This window comes from Megalobrama amblycephala, linkage group LG6 (genome assembly GCF_018812025.1).
Source record: "Megalobrama amblycephala isolate DHTTF-2021 linkage group LG6, ASM1881202v1, whole genome shotgun sequence".
Classification (NCBI taxonomy): domain Eukaryota; kingdom Metazoa; phylum Chordata; class Actinopteri; order Cypriniformes; family Xenocyprididae; genus Megalobrama; species Megalobrama amblycephala.
Window position 1 is genome coordinate 45260836 of NC_063049.1, and position 20462 is coordinate 45281297.

Consider the following 20462-nt stretch of genomic DNA (forward strand, 5'->3'; position numbering starts at 1 on the left):
AATGTGCGAATATAAAACCAACTTTACCGAAGTTAAATTTATGACATACTAAGTCAATTATAACAAAAAAGTTGTATTTATAACATGAAAGTCGAAATTATGACATACTAAGTCATATTTATAACAAAAAAGTAAGAATTATGCCATATTAACTCATATTTATAACATAAAAAGTCTAAATTTATGACATACTAAGTCAAATATGAATTGAAAAGATGAAATTATGACATACTAAGACATTTATAACATAAAAAGTTGGAATTTATGAGATGTATTTATAACATAAAAAGTCTAAATTTATGACACACTAAGTCAATTATAACAAAAGTTGTATTTATAACATCAAAAGTCGAAATTATGACAGTCATATTTATAACAAAAAAAGTCAGAATTATACCGTACTAAGTCATATTTATAACATGAAAAGTTGGAATTATGACATACTAAGTCAAATTTATAACAAAAAAAGTCAGAATCAGGCATACCTGAGTCATATTTATAACATAAAAAAAATTGAATTATACTATACTAAGTTAAATTTGTAACAAAAAAGTCGGAATTATGGCATACTAAGTATTTATAACATTTATAACCTAAAAATTCTAAATTTATGACATACTAAGACATTTATAACATAAAAAGTCGGAATTATGACATACTAAGCCAATTATGAATTGAAAAGTTGAAATTATGACGTACTAAGACATTTATAACATAAAAAGTCGGAATTATGACATATTAAGTCAATTATGAGATGAAAAGTCAAAATTATGACGTACTAAGTCATATTTATAACATAAAATGTCAAATACTAAGTCATTTATAACAAAAAGTCGAAATTAGTACATACTAAGTCAATTATGAGATGTGAAGTCAAAATTATGACATAGCAAGTAAATTTATAACACGAAAAGTCGAAATTGACTTACTAAGTCATTAATTTATAACAAAAAAAGTCAGAATCATGGGATACCTAAGTCATATTTATAACATAAAAATTCTGAATTATGACATACTAAGTCAATTATGAGATGAAAAGTCAAAATTATGATGTACTAAGTCATATTTATAACAAAAAAAGTTAGAATCAGGCATACCTGAGTCATATTTATAACATAAAAAAAATGAATTATACTATACTAAGTTAAATTTGTAACAAAAAAGTCGGAATTATGGCATACTAAGTATTCATAACATTTATAACATAAAATAAATTTATGACATACTAAGTCAATTATGAATTGAAAAGTCAAAATTATGACATACTAAGACGTATTTATAACATAAAAAGCCAGAATTATGCCATATTAAGTCATATTTATAACATGAAAGTCGAAATTATGACATACTAAGTAAGTCAATTATGAGATGAAAAGTCGAAATGTCATACTAAGTCATATTTATAACAAAAAAGTAAGAATTATGCCATATTAACTCATATTTATAATATGAAATTCTAAATTATGACGTACTAAGTCAATTATGAGATGAAAAGTCGAAATTATGACGTACTAAGTCATATTTATAACATAAAATGTCAAATACTAAGTCATTTATAACAAAAAGTCGAAATTAGTACATACTACGTCAATTATGAGATGTGAAGTCAAAATTATGACATAGCAAGTAATTTATAATATGAAAAGTCGAAATTGACTAAGTCATTAATTTATAACAAAAAAAGTCAGAATTATGGGATACCTAAGTCATATTTATAACATGAAAAGTCGAAATTATGACAGTCATATTTATAACAAAAAGTCAGAATTATACCGTACTAAGTCATATTTATAACATGAAAAGTTGGAATTATGACATACTAAGTCAAATTTATAACAAAAAAAGTTAGAATCAGGCATACCTGAGTCATATTTATAACATAAAAAAAGGAATTATACTATACTAAGTTAAATTTGTAACAAAAAAGTCGGAATTATGGCATACTAAGTATTCATAACATTTATAACATAAAAATTCTAAATTTATGACATACTAAGTCAATTATGAATTGAAAAGTTGAAATTATGACATACTAAGACGTATTTATAACATAAAAAGTCAGAATTATGCCATATTAAGTCATATTTATAACATGAAAGTCGAAATTATGACATACTAAGTAAGTCAATTATGAGATGAAAAGTCGAAATGTCATACTAAGTCATATTTATAACAAAAAAGTAAGAATTATGCCATATTAACTCATATTTATAATATGAAATTCTAAATTATGACATACTAAGTCAATTATGAGATGAAAAGTCAAAATTATGACGTACTAAGTCATATTTTTAACATAAAATGTCAAATACTAAGTCATTTATAACAAAAAGTCGAAATTAGTACATACTACGTCAATTATGAGATGTGAAGTCAAAATTAAGTCATTTATAACATGAAAAGTCAAAATTGACTTACTAAGTCATTAATTTATAACAAAAAAAGTCAGAATCATGGGATACCTAAGTCATATTTATAACATGAAAAGTCGAAATTATGACAGTCATATTTATAACAAAAAAAGTCAGAATCAGGCATACCTGAATCATATTTATAACATAAAAAAAATGAATTATACTATACTAAGTTAAATTTGTAACAAAAAAGTCGGAATTATGGCATACTAAGTATTCATAACATTTATAACATAAAAATTCTAAATTTATGACATAAGTCAATTATGAATTGAAAAGTTGAAATTATGACATACTAAGACGTATTTATAACATAAAAAGTCAGAATTATGCCATATTAAGTCATATTTATAACATGAAAGTCGAAATTATGACATACTAAGTAAGTCAATTATGAGATGAAAAGTCGAAATGTCATACTAAGTCATATTTATAACAAAAAAGTAAGAATTATGCCATATTAACTCATATTTATAATATGAAATTCTAAATTATGACATACTAAGTCAATTATGAGATGAAAAGTCGAAATTATGACGTACTAAGTCATATTTATAACATAAAATGTCAAATACTAAGTCATTTATAACAAAAAGTCGAAATTAGTACATACTACGTCAATTATGAGATGTGAAGTCAAAATGATGACATAGTAAGTCATTTATAATATGAAAAGTCGAAATTGACTAAGTCATTAATTTATAACAAAAAAAGTCAGAATTATGGGATACCTAAGTCATATTTATAACATGAAAAGTCGAAATTATGACAGTCATATTTATAACAAAAAGTCAGAATTATACCGTACTAAGTCATATTTATAACATGAAAAGTTGGAATTATGACATACTAAGTCAAATTTATAACAAAAAAAGTTAGAATCAGGCATACCTGAGTCATATTTATAACATAAAAAAATGGAATTATACTATACTAAGTTAAATTTGTAACAAAAAAGTCGAAATTATGGCATACTAAGTATTCATAACATTTATAACATAAAAATTCTAAATTTATGACATACTAAGACATTTATAACATAAAAAGTCGGAATTATGACATACTAAGCCAATTATGAATTGAAAAGTTGAAATTATGACGTACTAAGACATTTATAACATAAAAAGTCGGAATTATGACATATTAAGTCAATTATGAGATGAAAAGTCAAAATTATGACGTACTAAGTCATATTTATAACATAAAATGTCAAATACTAAGTCATTTATAACAAAAAGTCGAAATTAGTACATACTAAGTCAATTATGAGATGTGAAGTCAAAATTATGACATAGCAAGTAATTTATAACACGAAAAGTCGAAATTGACTTACTAAGTCATTAATTTATAAATAACAAAAAAAGTCAGAATCATGGGATACCTAAGTCATATTTATAACATAAAAAAATTTAATTATACTATACTAAGTTAAATTTGTAACAAAAAAGTCGGAATTATGGCATACTAAGTATTCATAACATTTATAACATAAAAATTCTAAATTTATGACGTACTAAGTCAATTATGAGATGAAAAGTCAAAATTATGATGTACTAAGTCATATTTATAACAAAAAAAGTTAGAATCAGGCATACCTGAGTCATATTTATAACATAAAAAAATTTAATTATACTATACTAAGTTAAATTTGTAACAAAAAAGTCGGAATTATGGCATACTAAGTATTCATAACATTTATAACATAAAAATTCTAAATTTATGACGTACTAAGTCAATTATGAGATGAAAAGTCAAAATTATGATGTACTAAGTCATATTTATAACAAAAAAGTTAGAATCAGGCATACCTGAGTCATATTTATAACATAAAAAAATTTAATTATACTATACTAAGTTAAATTTGTAACAAAAAAGTCGGAATTATGGCATACTAAGTATTCATAACATTTATAACATAAAAATTCTAAATTTATGACGTACTAAGTCAATTATGAGATGAAAAGTCAAAATTATGATGTACTAAGTCATATTTATAACAAAAAAAGTTAGAATCAGGCATACCTGAGTCATATTTATAACATAAAAAAATTTAATTATACTATACTAAGTTAAATTTGTAACAAAAAAGTCGGAATTATGGCATACTAAGTATTCATAACATTTATAACATAAAAATTCTAAATTTATGACGTACTAAGTCAATTATGAGATGAAAAGTCAAAATTATGATGTACTAAGTCATATTTATAACAAAAAAAGTTAGAATCAGGCATACCTGAGTCATATTTATAACATAAAAAAATTTAATTATACTATACTAAGTTAAATTTGTAACAAAAAAGTCGGAATTATGACATACTAAGTCAATTATGAGATGAAAAGTCAAAATTATGATGTACTAAGTCATATTTATAACAAAAAAAGTTAGAATCAGGCATACCTGAGTCATATTTATAACATAAAAAAATTTAATTATACTATACTAAGTTAAATTTGTAACAAAAAAGTCGGAATTATGGCATACTAAGTATTCATAACATTTATAACATAAAAATTCTAAATTTATGACATACTAAGTCAATTATGAATTGAAAAGTTGAAATTATGACATACTAAGACGTATTTATAACATAAAAAGTCAGAATTATGCCATATTAACTCATATTTATAACATGAAAGTCGAAATTATGACATACTAAGTAAGTCAATTATGAGATGAAAAGTCGAAATGTCATACTAAGTCATATTTATAACAAAAAAGTAAGAATTATGCCATATTAACTCATATTTATAATATGAAATTCTAAATTATGACATACTAAGTCAATTATGAGATGAAAAGTCAAAATTATGACGTACTAAGTCATATTTATAACATAAAATGTCAAATACTAAGTCATTTATAACAAAAAGTCGAAATTAGTACATACTACGTCAATTATGAGATGTGAAGTCAAAATTAAGTCATTTATAACATTTTATAACATTTATAACAAAATTGACTTACTAAGTCATTAATTTATAACAAAAAAAGTCAGAATCATGGGATACCTAAGTCATATTTATAACATGAAAAGTCGAAATTATGACAGTCATATTTATAACAAAAAAAGTCAGAATCAGGCATACCTGAATCATATTTATAACATAAAAAAATTTAATTATACTATACTAAGTTAAATTTGTAACAAAAAAAGTCGGAATTATGGCATACTAAGTATTTATAACATAAAAAGTTGAAGTTTATGACATACTAAGTCAGTTATGAGTTGAAAAGTTGAAATTATGACATACTAAGACATTTATAACATAAAAAGTCGGAATTATGACATACTAAGTCACATTTATAACATTAAAATGTGAAATCATAACATACTAAGTCATTTATAACAAAGTCGGAATTAGTACATACCAAGTCAGTTATGAGACGAAAAGTCAAAATTTTGACATATACTAAGTCATAACATAGAAAGTCAAAATTATGACAAAAACTATGACACAAAATGTCATAATTGTTAGATAAAAATTCGAAATTACAATATACTAAGTAAAAATTAACTTTTTATGTCATAATTTTGACTTAGTATGTCTAATTTCGACTTTTTATCTCATAATTATGAATTTAAAAAGCATGATTTTATTTTCTTCTGGCTTCCATAATATCTTGCCCAAGCTAAAAATCATATTAATATTAAAGGCACAACTTCACTGGTGTATCAGTTACAAACTAACTGAAACTAATTTAATCATTTCTGTAGAAGCCCATGTATATAAACACTATTAACTGTAGCTTATGTTAAATATTCAATATCTTTTTATATTTTTAATTTTAAAAGTCTCCAAGGTTTATTTGTGCTTCTGTCAATCATCATTGTATTGCATTGCATTATTTTTTAAAACTTTGATCATAAAACCAAGCATTTAAATATCATCTTACTAAGACAGATATGGATATTTATATGCATTTTATGTGCTGTACTGTTATAAAGATCATCAGAATTTCATAAAAAATATATATCAGCATCATTTTTTTTTGCTCAGTTTGGCCTCTGAATAAAATTAAGCAGTTTTTACTATATAAAAGTTTCAAGTGTCTTTTCCCTTCTTTCTTCCTCCAGATTGTCATGACTGTCGAGTGAATCATAAGGCGATGGCAGCAGAGCGGCTCATCGAAATGCTCTCGTTTGGAGGAGATGTGCTGGTTTTCCAGTGCAAGAGTTTAAGCTCAAAAAGCCGAGATCATCGTAAAGGCTCGGAGGTTTCCTTCTGCAGTCTGTCCTTCAACCGAGACTCGCAGGTCTTCTCCATCAGAGAGCGTCAAACACAGCCGATGCACAGGGACGGCTCTGCCGAGACGGCCCTCGTTCACTGCGCCTCTGCTGAGGATGTGCAACAGAGACACAAAGTGCCGTGTGTCCTGCTGAAACTGTGCAAGAAGAGGACGTCTGCGTTCAAATACATGCTTTACTCCGTATGCACCTCCACCGAGGGAAAGCTTCACGCTGAGTTTGCGTTGCCATACGAGATGAGAGAGAACATCTCAATACTGCAGGGCCCCACGTTGGTTTGGAGTCACGAAAACGCTGTTTTTTATGCATCCTCACGGACCGGCGGTGTGAAGGAAGTACCAGTTCCCATGACCGTCAAGTTTATTGGCGAACTTCCTCTGCATCAGAGAAAACTAATGATTTATGGCACCCAAAGTGATGTGAAAAACATACTGTATTTCATAGACGAAGAAGAAGAGTCCTGTAACGCTGCATGTCTTGTGCCGGACGCTTACAGCGCTGTGATCCAGTGCATGATGGTTTTCTCCGCTGAAGAAGTCGGCGGCTCTTTTAAATCAGCTGTTCTGGCGGCCACAAGTATGAAACAGCTGGTTTGTTTTGAGAATGGTCTTCCTCGGGATGTTTGCCCTCTTCCTTACGAGCAGCCGCTGAATATTCGTCTGGTTCACACTCTGAAGAACGACTGCCTCGTCGTCGTGACCTTCAGTCAGGGTAACGTCTGCGCTGTGTGGAAACACACTTTCCAGGTGAGTGTTTATCCGTTTTGAAGTATTAAAGTCCGCTTGAAACGTTAGTTGTGATTGTATTTACTATGGCGTGAATTTTGTGCCATAATTAAACATTTGAAATTTATGACATACTAAGACATATTTATAACAAAAAGTTGAAATTTATGACATACTAAGTCAATTATGAATTGAAAAGTTGAAGTTTATTGTATTATTATTATTATTATTATTATTATTAATTTATTTTTTTATTTCTAGTCATATTTATTTTAGTTATTTTTATTTTGTCTTTTTTTTTATTCCTGTCATCTGGGACAATTAAAACAATTACAGGAACTAGAATTGACAATATATTAAAATAATTAAATAAAAGAAAATGTTATTATTTCAGTTTTTGTAATTATTTTAATTAATATTACAGGATAAGGTTCTTAAATTTTTTTTTTTTTTTTTAACCCTTAATACAATTATACAATACTAAACAAAAATATTGTTATATAAAATATTATTATTGTTATTTTAATTTAACGGTTTATTATAATAATTATTATTATTACTATATACTGTTATTTTAATTAAATATTATTAAATAATATTTTTTGTACTTAGCAAAGCTATGCAATACTTTTTACTATTTTATTTATTAGTTTTTTAATTTATTATTTATTTATTTATATGTTTTTATTTATGCCTATTTATTGTATTATTATTATTATTTATTTATTTTTATTTCTATTCATATTTATTTATTTAGTTATTTTTATTTTGTCCTTTTTTGGTTCCTGTCATCTGGGACGATATTTCTGTTGTAATGCTATAATGACAGCTACTAATTTTTATTTATTTATTTTTTTAAATAAAAAATACAATTCAAATTGATTTTAAATAAAACATTTTTGTATTTACAGGAACTAGAATTGACAATATATTAAAAGAATTAAATAAAAGAAAATGTTATTTCAGTTTTTGTAATTATTTTAATTAATATTACAGGATAAGGTTCTTAAAATTGTTTTTTTTACCCTTAATACAATTATACAATACTAAACAAAAATATTATTAAATAAAATATTATTATTGTTATTTTAATTTAACGGTTTATTATAATAATTATTATTATTACTATATACTGTTATTTTAATTAATAATATAATAATATTATTTTTATTATTAAATAATATTAATAATATTAATATTATTAAATAATAATATTTTTTGTACTTAGCAAAGCTATGCAATACTTTTACTATTTTATTTATTATTTTATTTTTAATTTATCTGTTTTTATTTATGCCTATTTATTGTATTACAATTATTATTAATTAATTTTTTTTATTTCTAGTCATATGTATTTAGTTAGTTATTTTTATTTATTTATTTTATCCATTTTTCCCCTATTGGTATCAGCTAATATCACAGCTCTTTAGGATTTTGTTTATTTTCATGACTTTTTCAGGTCTAGAAATCACACTTTTGAAATTCCTTCATGTTCAGGGTTTCCAAAACCGTAAAAATGTCAAGCTGACATGATGGTTTATCTTATTTTAAAGCTTGTTTTGTCTTATTTTAAATAATTTGAAATCATCTTGCGGCCAAAAAAGCATCCCGAAATGCAGTTTGTGACCTTACACTTCTTAAGAGGCTCGACGTGTTTAATAAACGATAAACAGGAAGCAGACTGCAGCTCTTTGTGGGCACATCCTGTCAATCACAGCACAGGAGTGTACTGTACAGGACTTACTGACGCACAGTATAAAAGCTGCATTTAAAGGTTACCAGAACATTTCAAAGCAGCAGAAAATGTCAGATTATATATTATCATGATGCATCGCAGCGTATGCAAATACAAGAGCTCTTTTAAGTAAGACAGAGACTTAAGTAAAACTTGCCATTAAATACATTTATTTTGGTACCTAGTCAACTTATTCTTTAAAAGAAATAAACTTGCTCATTCAGTATATTAATTAAGCCTCTTGAAGTTCATTCAGATGTGCTCTTTACGTCAGGTGGCGTCGTGTTGGACAGGAGTGCGTCAGCTGCTCGTCGATGACTTCGTGGGATGCGGGACGGATCAGATGCTGCTCGTGTTCGAGGAACGGGATTCATCTGGAGAGCTGCTCAGCAACTTCCTGCTCACGGATCTGTGCGGCATCACTTACTCTGTCCGTCAGCGGTTCCTTCTTCATCTTCTCAACTGCTGTTGTTTATATCGCACATCCAGCTCTGTAGAGTTTGATAGAATTCGCTCGACATTTATCAAAATAAGCTGAAACATTTCACATGATTAGTTGCATTTAATAGCTTCATTTATTAATGTTTTATTAACTCCACATTTGTGCAGTTTTTGGAGGATTTATCATATTTTTTAAATTTATATAAATAAATAAATGTTTTTATACAAAAACAGCTTTTTATGTTAAGTTCACTTTATAAAAGACCCACATTTCTAACTTTCATTCTTGGATAATTTGACATGGTTTAGTGTGAGATTTTTGCCCATCTTTTGGAAAATGCAGTTTAAAAGTAAAAATGATCACTTTATCCAGCAGATGGCAGCAGAGCTCCACTATTTGCTGTTTGACTGACTGAAAGACATCTTTACACAAGTATTTTCCGCTGGATTTATATCTAAATATTATGAAATCACAATTTACAAAAAATTACTTTTTGTCAAAGTTTAGTATTTTTTGTAATGAAAAAAAATCAGTTTTTCAATATTGTTACATTATGATGAGACCCCACTTAGAAAATGGACAAAATTCATCCTCAAAATCAACATTTTTGAACAACTTATTTTTTTCAGTACAAAAAAATGCTAAACTTTGATAAAAATTATTGTCATAATTGTGATTTCATAATATTTAGACATGAATCAAACAGAAAAAACTTGTGAAAAGATGTCTTTCAGTCAGTCAAACAGCAAATAGTGGAGCTCTGCTGCCATCTACTGGATAAAGTGATCATTTTTTACTTTTAAAACTTTTCCAAAAGATGGGCAAAAATCTCACACTAAACCATGTCAAATTATCCATGTTATCCCCATGAATGAAAGTCAGAAATGTGGGTCTTTATAAAGTGAATTTTACATAAAAAGCTGTTTTTGTATAAAAACAATTTAAACAAATATTTATTTATTTATTTATATAAATTTAAAAGATATGATAAATCCTCCAAAAACTGCACAAATATGAAGTAAAAACATTAATAAACAGAGTAAAATTACATTTGTTTTTTTAAAAACAATTATTTTGTTACAAAATTACATTTTGTTGCCTGTCTTGAGACCCCAAAGAACCTGAGTGTGACTTTTTTTCCTACACTAACATAAAAACAAGATCTCGCTCAATTTTTTTATTTTTATTTGTAGATCTAGTGTTAACAACTGCACAAAGTTTCATGTCATTTGGACAAAGAAAACTTTTTTTTAATTTTAGCAAATGTCGTTTGGGGTCTAAAAAGACCCTATAAGGGTTAAATACATGAATTTGCTCTGTGTTAAATCTGTAAATGTTTTGCAGTGTGGACGATCAGACGTCCTGAACACATCCGACGCAGCGCAGGAGAACTTCCTCCTCACAGTTCACGCTTTAGAATCCAGACTGCAGGTAATTCAACTCCACTGAATGAATGAAATAGATAGAATAAAGATTCAATGCAGTTCAACTCGACTCGATTTTAATGAAACTTTATAAGGAGTAATTGTTCTAGTGATAAAGTAAGTTTACGAGCTGTTTATTTCATAAAATCCACATTAATTAATTAAAACTAAATCCATAAAAAATGATGGGAACCCGTAAAATGTTCTATATATGATATATATATATATATATATATATATATATATATATATATATATATATATATATATATATATATATATAATATATATGAACCTTTTCTTAGACTCTTAATGAGTTTACTCTCTTCTAAAATGGAAATATTATAAGAATATTTCAACCAAAGATGAAAAATTCAGTCATTTTTTATTCACCAAACCTGTATGCTGTTATTTTTTTACTGTAGAACATAAAAGGATTTTTCATTTGTAGAAACTTCATGATTTTGTCCATAAGTGTTATTTTAATTAATTATTATTACATAATATTTTTTGTACTTGGCAAAGCTATACAATACTTTTATTATATTATTTGTTGTTTTTATTTATTTTATTTATCTGTTATTTTTATTTATTTTATTATTTGTCTGTTTATTGTATTATTATTAATTTATTTTTTATTTCTTTTATAAATTTATTTATCTATTAAATTTATTTATCTATTTTTATTTTGTATTTATCTCTATTTTTATCCATTTTTTAAATAAAAAATGTGAAGATGACATGATCTTAGCTTGTTTAACTTATTTTAAATCATCTTGTGGCTAAAAAGCATTTTTATTAAAATAGTTTTCATTTTATTTTTGTTAAAGTTTTAGTAATTTTGTTGTGTTTTTGTCATTTTTATTAGGTTTTGTTTTTAATAAGTTTTATTATTATTTTATTTTAGTAATTTTAGTACATCAAGTTAAATGTTTCAATCACAACTACGTCATATTTTATTTTATTTCAGTTAGTTTTGTTTGCTTTAGTTTTATTTAACTATAATAACCCTGTTCCAAAGCTCCAAAAAGTACAGACAATAATTAAAATGCATATCTCAATTTTTAAATACGAAGTAAAATTGTTTTCAGTTATGCACTTAGTTACATTGCAAAAGCATTGCATACAAGCTCCAAAAAAGTGTCATATATGACTTGTGCACCGTATTCCAAGTCTTCTGAAGTCATGTGATGATTTGTCTCACATGTGACCTGTTGTCGTGTTCAGATCTGACACATGCGAGAAGCATCAAACCTGCTGTCATGCATTAACAAGCCCTTGTGTTTAATCTGAATGTAAAATTTGTGTAAAAGCATCATATGACCACAAATTCTGGATATTGAATAGAAAAGATTTCTATTTGAATAAATTCTGTTCTTATTAACCTTTTATTAATCAAAGAATCCTGAAAAAAGTATCAGTTTCCAAAAAAATATTAAGCAGCACAACTGTGTCCAACATTGATAATAACTGAGTATCAAATCATCATATTAGAATAATTTCTGAAGGATCATGTGACACTGAAATTAATAACACATAACAATTGCTGCAATAAAAATATATTTTACATATTTACTAAATTAGAATTAATTAAATGTGAAAAATAAATAATTATTTCATGTTCTGACCAAACAAAATGTTTATATTTATGTTTTTATATGATACATTTTATATAAATATTATACATTTATATAAATTTCTCATAAATTCCCATAAATTCCTGTTAAGTTTCCAAATTGGAATATTTCCAAAATTCCCCAGGTTAAGTTCCCTTGGAAAGTTTCCGCCCCTTTGCAACCCTAGTGTCATGTTTATATAATGCGTCATGTGAATATAACATCCGTTGTTAATAGTCTGTCTTCTTCTCTGCTGTTCAGAGCGGCCTGAACTTCCTTGAAGACCTTCAGAGAGACGTGGAGGTCAAAGACAGACTCATACTGCAGTCATTAGTGGCCTTGACTGACCTGGTGTCCGGCAGAGAACATGTGATATTCCCTCCAGAACAGGTGCTTTCATAGTAATATCAAATAAGAACTGATTAAAGAGGACCTATTATGCCCTTTTCCATAGTCTTGATGTTGTTTTTGGGCTCTACTAGAACAGGTTGATTATTTTCCTCATATTCTCCAGTGTTGCAGCTCCTCTCTTCCCAGTCTGTCAGTAATGCTCTGGGATGCGTTTCCCAAAGCGAAGTTCCGTTGTTACCAGTAGAGTTCAATGGGAGTTACGACTAACGATGCTTTCAGGAAACACACCCCTGTTTAAAAAGCGCTGGAAATTTCATAGTAAAGACTTTAACACATTTTTAGATGCAGTTTGTCTGTAACTGTGCCGTAGGAAGGGCTTGTTTCTCTGTGGGATGAAGAAGATGATGATGATGATGCTGGAGATGAAGAGCATGATGGGATGCAGACTGAATGTGCTGAAGCTCTTCTGAACGTGGACAGAGTTTGGCAGAGAGTCATTGGACAGAGTTTGATCGTCGGTGTCGTTCTGAGACCCACAAATAACACGTATGTCACTCCTGAAATATGTAAGGCATGTTTGCTACACTGATTCTCACTAGAGGATGAATCGGATTTAATGTTTTTCATTTACATTATCGTTCACGGCTGCGTTTAACCCTTGTGCGGTCTTCGTTTGGGGGCTACACTCAGAGTCTTTGGGAACCCCAGGCAACAAAATGTAATTTTGTAACAAAATAATTGTTTGTTTAAAAAACAAATGTAATATCACTCTGTTTATTAATGTTTTTACTTCATATTTGTGCAGTTTTTGGAGGATTAGTGATTTCTTTTAAGTTTATATAAATAAATTAAAACATTTTTTTTAAATAGGTTTTTATACAAAACAGCTTTTTATGTTAAATTCACTTTTTAAAAGACCCACATTTCTAACTTTCATTCTTGGATAATTTGACATGGTTTAGTGTGAGATTTTTGCCCATCTTTTGGAAAATGCAGTTTTAAAAGTAAAAAATGATCACTTTATCCAGCAGATGGCAGCAGAGCTCCACTATTTGCTGTTTGACTGACTGAAAGACATCTTTTCACAAGTATTTTCAGTTGGATTCATATCTAAATATTATCAAATCACAATTATAACAATAAAAATGACTTTTTGTCAAAGTTTAGTGTTTATTGTAATGAAAAAAAATCAGTTTTTCAATATTGTTACATTATGATGAGACCCCACTTAGAAAATGGACAAAATTCATCCTCAAAATCAACATTTTTGAACAACTTATTTTTTTCAGTACAAAAAAATGCTAAACTTTGATAAAAATTATTGTCATAATTGTGATTTGATAATATTTAGACATGAATCAAACAGAAAAAACTTGTGAAAAGATGTCTTTCAGTCAGTCAAACAGCAAATAGTGGAGCTCTGCTGCCATCTACTGGATAAAGTGATCATTTTTTACTTTTAAAACTGCATTTTCCAAAAGATGGGCAAAAATCTCACACTAAATCATGTCAAATTATCCATGAATGAAAGTTAGAAATGTGGGTCTTTTATAAAGTGAATTTTACATAAAAAGCTGCTTTTGTATAAAAACCTATTTAACAAAATACTTATTTATTTATTTATATAAATTTAAAAGATATGATAAATCCTCCAAAAACTACACAAATGTCGAGTAAAAACATTAATAAACAGAGTAAAATTACATTTGTTTTTTAAAAAACAATTATTTTGTTACAAAATTACATTTTGTTGCCTGTCTGGAGACCCCAAAGAACCTGAGTGTGACTTTTTTTTTCTACACTAACATAAAAACAAGATATTGCTTATTATTTCTAGATCTAATGTTAACAACTGTACAAAGTTTCATGTCATTTGGACAAAGAAAACATTTTTATTTATTTTAGCAAACGTCGTTTGGGGTCTAAAAACCTTATAAAAGACCTTATAAGGGTCATTTGATCAAAAATACAGTAAAAATTGTAAAATATTATTCCAGTGTAAATCAGCTGTTTTCTATGTCAATATATAGTAAAGTGTAATTTATTCCTGTGATTTTCAGCATCATTACTCCAGTCTTCAGTGTCACATGATCCTTCAGAAATTTGATATGATGATAAATTGATAATGTGCAGATCAAATGCTTTGTCTTTTCCTGAAGGTCTGTAAGGAATATCAGCGCTTCAGTCGTGGTGGACTCTTGTCAAACTGGAGCCGCTCCCGTTATGAGCACTAAAATCCTGCGGTTTCCGGCGTCTGTCGCTCACGGCCCGTCTGCTGCGAAGAAGATCAGACGCTCTGATTGTTCTGCTGATGGCGACGGCTGCGTATCAAGACTTGCCCTGGTCGCCGTCACTGATGTGGCTCCTTTATTAACCTCGGGCTGCATCACATGTCCCATCATGCTCCATTACAGCACTAAAGAATCATCCGGATCCCCTCCTGGAGATTGCGCTCGGGTTTCTCACTACTGCGGGCAAATCTCAGTGGATCTAAGAGATATTTCCACGGGGAAGCTTCATCCACGACTGTTGCAGGACAGCAAACTCAACACAGGTCTCAGTAGGTTCATATATATATATATATGATTGTAAAAGGCCTGAGAATGAGAGTGATGTTGGTGTTTGTGTGTTCAGAGGAGGCCAGAGAGGACCTGCTCAGTCTGATGGCGGTGCTGGACGTGTGGTTTTTCCTCGTGGAGTGTTGGGATCACACGCTGGCGGACGTTCAGGGCTGGTTGCAGGAGTCGCTGCGAGTGGAGCGGCTGGACGTCGACCTGCGGTTCACCGCAGACCCGTCTGACGTCAGGCTCTTCCGCTGGGAGCAGAAATCACCGTTTCAGGCCGTGTTGAGCGTCCGGTGCAGGTGAGGACATCCGTGTGTCCGTCCGTGTTTATGACCATCAGTGGAATACAAAAACATCAACAGAGATGCCAAGAACAAACATCATTTTACTGATCTCATTTTTATTTAAACATTCGGGTTTATGGAGATTGTGGTGCGGATCAAGTCCAGTGTTCAGTATTTTTCTCTGTTCATGTGTTTTTGTGTTCACCACCATTGCTTTGCCCTGCTGATGGTCATAAACATTTCTGTTTTAAGCATTTTAGATTATCAGTTAATACTGAATTTCATTTTGTTGCCTCACATGACTTCAGAAATGCAAAGCCATTAATTACAGTATGTGTGTGTATATATATATTTATATATCGGGTGTGCCTCATACGTCCTGAAAATTTAAGCTGCGGGCTCATGATCGCCCCCTGGTGGCTGGATGCAGTACAGGTCATAAATTTTGCCTTCTCCATGCAAACGAACGGGACTTGAGTCAAAATAAATAATAAAATACGCTTCAAATAATATTTTTCGAAAGATGGTTTTGGTCATTTAAGGTAGTTGTTATCATTTATATTCAATTGTTCGTTTTTGTGATAAGTTTGATTTTAGCTAGCAATTTGATGCTATAGAAACAGGGCGTGTCGTTATGATTGATATATATATATATATATATATATATATATATATATATATATATATAGTTTTATATTTTATACAAGATTATTAGTTAATAGATACACAGTTGATAGTGTTAATAGACTGTTAATATTAAATTTTATTCTGTTCTTTCACAGAATTTTATTTTGCTTAAAAAAATGTATATAAAAATATATGCATTTATGTAAAATTGTATATTTAACAATATTAAACAGTAGTAATGATAATCAAATAAATTATATATTATTAGTACTATATAAAATAATACTTTATTTTATGTATATTTTTTATAAAGTATTATTATTTTTTATTTCTATTTTAATATTTTATATATTTAATTTTATTTTTCGTATATAACAAAGAAGCAACTTAATACAGCAAAGTAAAAAAATTGTAACTGTATTTTCTAAATTAGATTAAAATAAGGTACTTTAATAAATTTACAAAAAAAAGATTCACAGAAATAATTTAATAATAATAATTTTGTGCCTTTTCCTCACTTTTGGAGCTTGACAAAAATGGTGACAACTTAATTAATGCATTAAATTATTCATTTAAAACGACCTGGTGATATATAATATAATATGTCCCAATTAAATGATTAACCAAAGCTGTCATGTAAAATGTATATTGAGTAATATTGGTAACACTTTACAATAAGGTTCATTTGTTTAACTACATTAAAATGTAAAATACTTCTAAAACATTTATTGATCTTAGTTAATGTTAAACATTTACTAATGCATCAAAAGTTATATCTGTTAATATTATTAACATGAACTGACAATGAACAGTTGAATTTTTATTAACTAACATAATTAAAAACTCTAGCAAATGTCTAGTTAATGCTAATAGGACATTATTATAAACTGTGAAGGTTTTTTTGTGAAATGCATTGATTTATTTTATTTGAAAAGAACCTGAATCTGCATGAGTGATTCATTTGAATCTGTTCATCCGAGAGCAAACTCTCCTCAGAAACACAAACACGATCTTGAGAACCAATCAATCTCCCTGAAATCTGATGTGTTCTCCTCTTCTACAGGGACGACCTGCGTTTGCTGCAGTTCCTGCACTCGCTGTGTGACTTCCTGCCTGCGTCGCATCACATCCAGCTGCTGGAGAGCCCGCGGTCACGCGGATCAGATCTGGCTCAGACTCTGGAGACAGAGATACACACTATAATGCAGGACGTGTCGTCCGTGCTCCAGCGTGGGGAGGGACAAACGACAGGACAGGAGGAATCGGACGCCACCTCAGAGCCGCTCCAGAGACTGAGGGAGGAGTGGCAGAGGGAACGGGGGCGGTACCACAACAGGCTCCGCCCCCTAGTGGACGCCACACCCTACAGCAGACTCGTGGAGCGGCTGATTGACACGCAGCTGGACGCTGATGAAGTCGCTCTGATGGAAGCGTCTCGTCTGTAGGTAAAGGAACGCATTCAGATTCATTCAGAAATAACAGCATACGGGTTTGAAAAGAATTTACATTTTTAGTTGAATTATTCATTTTAAAACATCTTGGTAAAAGTGCAGAAGGAGAACATCACAGCCTGGTCAAATAAATAAAATAACGCATGTTACTTTGCATTTTCTATAGGAAGGAAATATGAAATTCCATGAGCTTCTGCTGGGAGATTGTGCCTCTTAAGATTCTCCGGGGCTTCACGGCTCTAATACTTCTGTGACATTTCCACAGGAAACACTTAAGCCGCCCTCAGAGGTGAAGCGGCACAGCACGACCCAGTCAGTCACGCCTCGCCCTGCAGTTCGTCTCCGCAGGGAAACACGTGCTGCATGTGGAGAAACACACCGCACGTTCACATCGTTACTCCAGGACACATTTGTGTGTTTACTGTTGAAAATAAATAGTTGGATGCATTGATGACCTTATGCATATATTCAGTGTTGTAAATAAAAGAAATGTTATTGGACTACGTTTTACCAAAAATGCTGTTTTAGTCTTTCTGCATCAAAATTTCACATTTAATTTAGTGTTGCAAGTTTACTAGTTATTTCTGAGTGAAAAATGTATATACTGTGTTTATATCTATATCTATATATAATACACACACACATTTGCATATATATATATATATATATTTTTTTTTTATGCTCATCAAGACTGCATTTATTTCATAATAAATACAGTAATATTATGAAATATTATTATAATTTAAAATTATGTTTTTCTATTTTAATATACTTTAAAATATAATTTATATCCTGTGATCAAAGCTGAATTTTCAGTATCATTACTCCAGTCTTCAGTGTCACATGATCCTTCAGAAATCATTCTGATATGATGATTTATTATCAATGTTGAAAACAGTTGTGCTGCTGAATATTTTTTTGGAAACTGTGATACTTTTTTCAGGATTCATTGATGAATAAATAGTCAAAATGAACAGCATTTATTCAAAATATAAATATTTTCTAACAATATAAATCTTTACTATCACTTTTTATCAATTTAACACATCCGTGCTGACAAAAAGTATTAATTTCTTTAAAAAAAAGAAAGAAAAAAAATTACTGACCCCAAACTTTTGAACAGTAGTGTATATTGTTACAAAAGATTTCTATTTTAAATAAATGCTGATATTTTTAAACTTTTTATTCATCAAAGAATCCTGAAAAAGTATCACAGGTTATAAAATAATATTAAGCAGCACAACTGTTTCCAACATTGATAATAAATCAGCGTATTACAATGATTTCTGAAGGATCATGTGACACTGAAGACTGGAGTAATGATGCTGAAAATTCAGCTTTGATCACAGAAATAAATTATATTTTAAAGTATTTTAAAATAGAAAAACATAATTTTAAATTATAATAATATTTCATAATATTATTGTTTTTTTATGTATTTATTATGAAATAAATGCAGCCTTAATGAGCAGAAGAGACTTTGTTTAAAAACATTAAAAATAGATATGTTTCCAAACTTTTGACCGGTAGTGTCAAAACACACACTCTCATATATTTACAAACCCGATTCCAAAAGAGTTGGGACACTGTACGAATTGTGAATAAAAACAGAATGCAATGATGTGGAAGTTTCAAATTTCAATATTTTATTCAGAATACAACATAGATGACATATCAAATGTTTAAACTGAGAAAATGTATCATTTTAAGGGAAAAATAAGTTGATTTTAAATGTCACGGCATCAACACATCTCAAAAAAGTTGGACAAGGCCATGTTTACCACTGTGTGGCATCCCCTCTTCTTTTTATAACAGTCTGCAAACGTCTGGGGACTGAGGAGACTCAAGTTTAGGAATAGGAATGTTGTCCCATTCTTGTCTAATACAGGCTTCTAGTTGCTCAACTGTCTTAGGTCTTCTTTGTCGCATCTTCCTCTTTATGATGCGCCAAATGTTTTCTATGGGTGAAAGATCTGGACTGCAGGCTGGCCATTTCAGTACCCGGATCCTTCTTCTACGCAGCCATGGTGTTGTAATTGATGCAGTATGTGGTCTGGCATTGTCATGTTGGAAAATGCAAGGTCTTCCCTGAAAGAGACGACGTCTGGATGGGAGCATATGTTGTTCTAGAACTTGGATATACCTTTCAGCATTGATGGTGCCTTTCCAGATGTGTAAGCTGCCCATGCCACACGCACTCACCATCAGAGATGCAGGCTTCTGAACTGAGCTCTGATAACAACTTGGGTTGTCCTCGTCCTCTTTAGTCCGGATGACATGGCATCCCAGTTTTCCAAAAAGAACTTCAAATTTTGATTCGTCTGACCACAGAACAGTTTTCCACTTTGCCACAGTCCATTTTAAATGAGCCTTGGCCCAGAGAAAACGCCTGCGCTTCTGGATCATGTTTAGATTTGGATTCTTTTTTGACCTATAGAGTTTTAGCCGGCAACGGCGAATGGCACGGTGGATTGTGTTCACCGACAATTTTTCTGGAAGTATTCCTGAGCCCATGTTGTGATTTCCATTACAGTAGCATTCCTGTATGTGATGCAGTGCCGTCTAAGGGCCTGAAGATC

General features: G+C 29.7%; 1 protein-coding gene across 3 annotated transcripts in view; it reads left to right on the forward strand.

The window, feature by feature from the left end:
• The window catches only part of fancb (FA complementation group B), a 53954-nt gene extending 35554 nt beyond the window's left edge, over positions 1–18400 (forward strand). For 2 of the 3 annotated variants that reach the window (XM_048194831.1, XM_048194830.1), the window contains exons 2-10: positions 6494–7410; positions 9399–9554; positions 10911–10997; positions 12868–12996; positions 13328–13503; positions 15117–15511; positions 15592–15820; positions 17496–17877; positions 18050–18400. In XM_048194831.1, the coding sequence (XP_048050788.1) occupies positions 6526–7410; positions 9399–9554; positions 10911–10997; positions 12868–12996; positions 13328–13503; positions 15117–15511; positions 15592–15820; positions 17496–17877 (2439 nt within the window). In that variant the 5' untranslated portion in view covers positions 6494–6525 and the 3' untranslated portion in view covers positions 18050–18400. The remainder of the gene's footprint in view (positions 1–6493; positions 7411–9398; positions 9555–10910; positions 10998–12867; positions 12997–13327; positions 13504–15116; positions 15512–15591; positions 15821–17495; positions 17878–18049) is intronic. The other variant, XM_048194832.1, reaches the window with a different exon arrangement.
• Positions 18401–20462: the final 2062 nt, after the last annotated feature.